The sequence below is a fragment of the Belonocnema kinseyi genome, chromosome 10 (assembly GCF_010883055.1).
Source record: "Belonocnema kinseyi isolate 2016_QV_RU_SX_M_011 chromosome 10, B_treatae_v1, whole genome shotgun sequence".
NCBI lineage: Eukaryota > Metazoa > Arthropoda > Insecta > Hymenoptera > Cynipidae > Belonocnema > Belonocnema kinseyi.
This window is the reverse complement of record NC_046666.1, coordinates 33,211,147-33,217,196: the sequence shown is the minus strand read 5'-3', so window position 1 is coordinate 33,217,196 and position 6,050 is coordinate 33,211,147. Positions and strand designations below refer to the sequence as shown.

The window sequence follows — 6,050 nt, the reverse complement described above, 5'->3', positions numbered from 1 at the left end:
TGAAAGAAAAAGGAAACGGAAATCGCTTAGATTAGAAGCGTGAAAATTGTAAGTAATGGTAAAGTAAAAGATAAGTAGACTAAGATGCGTTTGCGTTCTCATACTCTCTCTCTCGCTTGCACTCCCGCTTTCGTTCGCTCGCTCACTCGCTTACTAATAAGTCCTAAATTGCGCTATCGCAGGAAATAGAAATAAGGAACTAAATATAAGACTTTATGTAAATAGTTGTAAATAATTGTATATATAGAAAGGATAAGATTGTAAAAAATATATAGATTTAAACGGAAAGATTGTAAGGAATGGAAGTCATGTAAACCCTTAGGGGACACATTATGAATAAAAAAGAAGATTAATTTCCTAGTAAAAAAGACGATTTTCAGCAAATACTGAATTTGAAACAAAATAAATAAATTTTTTAAATAATTGAAGCGATCAGTTTTCAACCTAAAATGAAATAATTAAATTTTCCGTTAAAAAAAATTAATTTTCGGCAAACTGAATAATTTTAGAAATGAATTTTAAACAAAAAAATGAAATTTCAAACAAAAGCTAGGATTTTCAACAAAATAAATGAATTTTCAATTGAATATGTAGTTTAATTTTGAACTAAAAATATCAATTATGAACCAAAAATGGAATAATTAAATTTTCAGTTGAAATAATTAATTTTCCAACAAACTGAATAATTATCAACTGTAATAGTAGAATTTTAAACAAAAACGGTAAATTTTCAACCAAAGATTAATTTTCTATAAAAAAAACAAACGATTTTTGCCAAAATAAATGTTTTTTTTAACGAAATAGTTGAATTTTCAACTAAAAAAAATGCAACCAACAATGGAATAATTCAATTTTCAGTTAGAAAAATTAATTTTTTCACAAACTAATGAATTTTCAACTAAAAAATAAATCAATTTTCAACCAAAAATAAAATAATGAAATTTTCAGTAGAAAAAATTAATTTTTTTTTTTTCAAACTAAAATAAAATGTAATGATTAAATTTTCAGTTAGAAAATATAAATTTTCCACAAACTGATGAATTTTCAACTAAAATTATGAATATTTAACAACAATAGTTGAACTTAAAAAAAAGAATTTTTAAACAAAAAGATTAATTTGTAGCCAATAAGATTAATATTTCTGCAAAAAAAAAGTTTTTTTTTAGCAAATATTGAATTTGAAACAAAATAGTTGAATTTTTAATAAAAAAAAGACTAAGTTTTAAACACAAAGTTGGATTTTTAACTAAAAATATCAATTTTCAACCAAAAATGTAATAAATTTATAATAAATTTAATTATATATAATAAAATTATAATAAAATTAATATTTTAAATATAATTTTATTAAATAATATAAATTTAGTTAATAATATTTAACTTCAGTTGAAAACATAATTTTCGCCAAACTGATAAATTTTTAACTAAAATTATGAATCTTCAAATCCTAATTCAACTTCAAGTAAATAGTTGAATTTTCAACCTAAAAAAGATTAATTTAAGAAGATACGTTTTTAACCAACAATATTAATTTTCTTCCAAAAAAGACTATTTTCAGAAAAATTACTGAATTTTCAATTGAAAAAATTAATTTTCCACTAAAATGATGAATCTTCAAATGGAATAGTAGAACTTTAAATAATAATAAAATTAATTTTCAAACAAGGAGATTAATTTTGAATCTAAAATAGTCGATTTTCAACAAAATAGATTAATTTCAAATAAAAAGATAAATTTTTAACCAAGAAGATTGATTTTCTATCAAAAAGACGATTTTCAGAATAATTACTGAATTTTCAAACAAACAGTTGAATTTTTAAATAAAAAACACAAATTTTCAACCAAAAAGTTGGATATTAAATTTAAAAAAATGAATTTTCAACCAAAAGTAAAATAATTATTTTTTCATTAGAAAAATATTAATTTTCACTGAACTGATAGATCTTCATCTAAAATGATAAATTTTTAAACAGAGTAAAGTTAAATTTTCAACAAACAAAAAAAATAATTTTCAACTAAAAAAATCAATTTTCAACGAAAAATGAAATAGTTAAATTTTTCGTTGAAAAAATTAATTTCCTATTAAACTGATGAATCTTCCATTGGAATAGTTGGATTTTAAACGGAAGAAATGACTTTTTAGTCCAGACGAATAATTTTCTACGAAAAAAAAAATCCAATTTTCAACAAAATTGTCGAATTTTTCACTAAAAAAGATAAATTTTCAACCAAAAATTGAATATTTACAATCTCATTTTAAAAAAATTCGTTTTCGAACAAAAAAATAGTTAATCGTTCAAAAAAAAATTTTTTTTATTAAAAAAAATTGTTACTTCCAAATTTCACAAATATATAATTGTCATTTTCCTTCTAAAAACTGTGTTTTAAACCCAACATTTAATCGTTTAAAAATATTTTTTAAAAACAAAAAAACAAAATTTTACTGCCAAATTTCACACATATAATCTTGTACCAAAATAATTTTTTTTAACCAAGTAGTTTAACTTTTATGAATCTTCAAGAAAAAATGTAATGCTTAATGTTTCAAAAGAATTTTCAACAAAATACAAGAATTTTCGAACAAAAATGATTTATAACAAGACAGTTAAATTTTCAAATAAATAGTTAACATTTTAACCAAATATTTTTATTTTCGACCAATGCAGTTAAATTTTTAATAAAAAATATGAATTATCAATAAAAAAATCTTTTTTCCACGAAGATTAATCCTTTTAAATGAAAATTTTTTTAAAATTGAAATCTTCTTTTTTGGTAATAAAATTAATCTTTTTGTTTAAAAATTAATCTTCTGGTTTAAAATTTCATCTTTAAAGTTAAAAATTAATATTTTTGATTTAAAATTCAACTGTTCGTGTTGAAGATTCATAATTTTAATTGAAAATTCGTCAATTTTATTGAAAATTAATTTTTTTTGTTACTTAAAAATTACCCATTCCATTTTTGGTTAAAATTTGTCTTTCTAGTTCAAAATTAAACTTTTTCGTTGAAAAATCGTATTTAAAAATTTTTTTAAATTCATTTTTTGTTCGTATTTTTGTGGTTTGAAAATTCATCTCTACAGTTAAAAATTCAAGTATACAGTTAAATAGTCATAATTTTGGTTGCAAATTAAATTTTTTGTAGTTTAAAATTTAACTACTTTGTTGAGAAATTGTATTTCTTGTACAATATTAATCTTTTTCTTTGAAAATTAGTCTTCTGGTTTGAAAAAAACCATCTTTTTGGTTCAAAATTGAAGTTTACAGTTAAATATTCATCATTTTATTTGAAAATTAATTTTTTTAGCTGAAAATTTTTACTGTTCCATTTTTTTGATGGAGAAATAAAATTAACAAAATTTTAAATATAACTATTAGGTTGAAAATACAACCATTTCGTTGAACAATCTTCTATTTTAGTAGAAAATTAATCTTTTTATTGAAAAATTCAAATCAACGGCTATATGTTAATTACTTTATTTAAATAATTATTTTCTTGTTTGAATATAAAATTATTTGGTTGAAATTTAAACTCCTTTGTCAACTAAAAGTTTATTTTTTCAATTTCTGGTTGAAATTGATCTGTTTTTGTTAAAAATTCGACTTTTTGGTTGAAATTAATAATATTTTTATTAATAATTCCATTATTCTTTTTTTTTCAACCAAAAATTTAACTATACTATTTTGTTTAAAAATTGAACTGTTTCGTTGAAAATTCTTTCTTTTTTTTTAGCATAAAATTAATCATTTTGTTTGAAAATTAATCTTCTGATTTTAAAATTAATTTTTTAACCAAAAATTTAACTATTCCATTTTTGATTAAAAATGAAACCATATGGTTAAGAATTCGTCTTTTTTAATTGAAAATAAATATTTTCGACTGTCAATTCAACTTTTAGATTTTAAGATTCATTATTTTCATTATAAATTACAACAGTTTGGTTAAAAAAATTGAACTATTTAGTTATAAATTCTACGGTTTTAATAAAAAATTAATTTTTTTTTAATTAATTTTTTTAACCAAAAATTTAATTATTCCATTTATGGTTAAAAAATTTTATTTTTAAGTTAAAATTCGAACTGTTTGGTTGAAAATTTATCTTCTTTAGTTGAAAATAAATATTTTTTGCTTTAAATTCAACTATTAGTTTAAGATTCATAGTTTTCAGTATAAATTACAACAGTTTGGTTAAAAAATTTTTTTACCGAAAATATAAGTTCTATTTTCGGTTAAAATTTTTTTTGTATATACAAAATTGAACTGTTTAGTTAAAAATTCTTCGGTTTCAATACAAAATTAATATTTTTTTTTTAAATTAATTTTTTTAACCAAAAATTTAACTATTCCATTTTTGGTCATAAATTGAACTGATTGGTTAAAAGTTCTTTTTTTAGTATAAAATAAATCATTTTGTTTGAAAATTAATCTTCTGATTTAAAAATTAATTTTTTTAACCAAAAATTCAACTATTCCATTTTTGGTTAAAAAATTTTATTTTTAAGTTAAAATTCGAACTGTTTGCTAGAAAATTCTTTTTTTTAGTATAAAATTAATCATTTGGTTTGAGAATTAATAATTCGTAATTTTAATTTGGAATTCATCAGTTTGGTAGAAAAATTAATTTTTTATATCAAAAATTTAATTTTCAGTTGGAAATTCATAATTTTTGGTGTAAAAATTAATCTTCTTGGTTTCAAATTAATGTTTGGATTTTTTTACTTCAATTAATCATTTTGAAAAATTGTCACTTTAGTAGAAAATTCGTATAATTTTGTTTGAATCAAGAAGGGCAAAAAATCGACGCTATCAACTATTACCCTAATTACATAATAAAACAATTGCACAGAATCATATAATAGTATCCCCCTAAACAATAAAAATTAATTATCCTCGAACAATTCTATCCTCCAGAACTAGAAACCTTAAAAAAACATTGGAAACGTCAAAGCAAATTCAAAGTTTCCCGCGCAAAATTCCGCTACCAACATAACAGGCGAAATAGAAATCCTAAATATTTTTTTTTTACATGCAGGACCAAAGCAGGACTGGCAACTAAGGCGACCGGCAACAGGAAAAGATATCCGATTACCAACGAAAAAAATTTCGTCGACTTTTCTCAAATTCGACACGTACTTTCTTTTCCTTCAAGAAATTAAAAAATTGTTAAAGTAAATCAATTTTTAAAATGAATTTCTGATTGATTTGAGCTCCGGGTGAAAACTGCAGGTGAGTTTTGGATCGGATAACGAAAAAGATTTTTTGACGGAAATGGCGACGTTTGATACGATTTTTTTGGAAATCGGAGCGTTTATTTCCAGGTGTCCGATCTGATGAGACGAAGAACTTACCTGACTTAATTTGTAGCATGCAGGACGACAATCAAGCGAGAGGAGCATTTTGATATTTAACGCAAACGGGGACTAATGATTACCCGAATTAAAAACACTGAAATCCGAACTAGAAACGTGAACGGGAGAAAAAAGAAAATGGTGCTCTTCTTCACAGCATTGCTGATCGGGAAAAACTAAAAACAATCGCCGCTCGTTTCCACTAATGGAGTCGGTTGGCGACTCGAATTCCGAATTTAATTGCAGTTTTTTCATATATTTTTTCGGCAAATTGGAGCTAGAGATTTTATGGAAATAATGGATCCTTGGAAAAGAAAATTTTATTCGGGATTTGGGTAATTTGATGATGAAAATTACTGAAAAGGACGATTTAAACTTGGTTGAGAATTGGTTTTGACTTATGTCGTGTATTTGAAATTTTGACAAGAGGATTCTCTGATATTCAGATGTTTATCTTACTGAATTTTTTTTTAATTTTAGGACATTTCGATGACCCCCCCCCCCCCCCCCCCCCCCCCCCCCCTTATAAGAAAAGTTTGAAGCGTAAATCGATAAATAAATAAGGGGTTAGATGCCATCCTTAAATTTTTTTCCTCCTTTTTTTGCACATATTTCTAATTTTTTTTCCTCTGATTACAATTTTTAATGAAACTATTTTGTTGAAAACTTTGTTTTTGATTTAAAGATTAATTTTGTTGTTGA

At 22.7% G+C, this 6,050-nt stretch overlaps 1 protein-coding gene across 2 annotated transcripts in view; it reads right to left on the bottom strand.

The window, feature by feature from the left end:
* Window positions 1–5,720, bottom strand: part of LOC117182153 (uncharacterized protein PB18E9.04c-like) — a 78,248-nt gene extending 72,528 nt beyond the window's left edge. For both annotated transcript variants that reach the window (XM_033375203.1, XM_033375204.1), the window contains exon 1: window positions 5,349–5,720. In XM_033375203.1, the coding sequence (XP_033231094.1) occupies window positions 5,349–5,396 (48 nt within the window). In that variant the 5' untranslated portion in view covers window positions 5,397–5,720. The remainder of the gene's footprint in view (window positions 1–5,348) is intronic.
* Window positions 5,721–6,050: the final 330 nt, after the last annotated feature.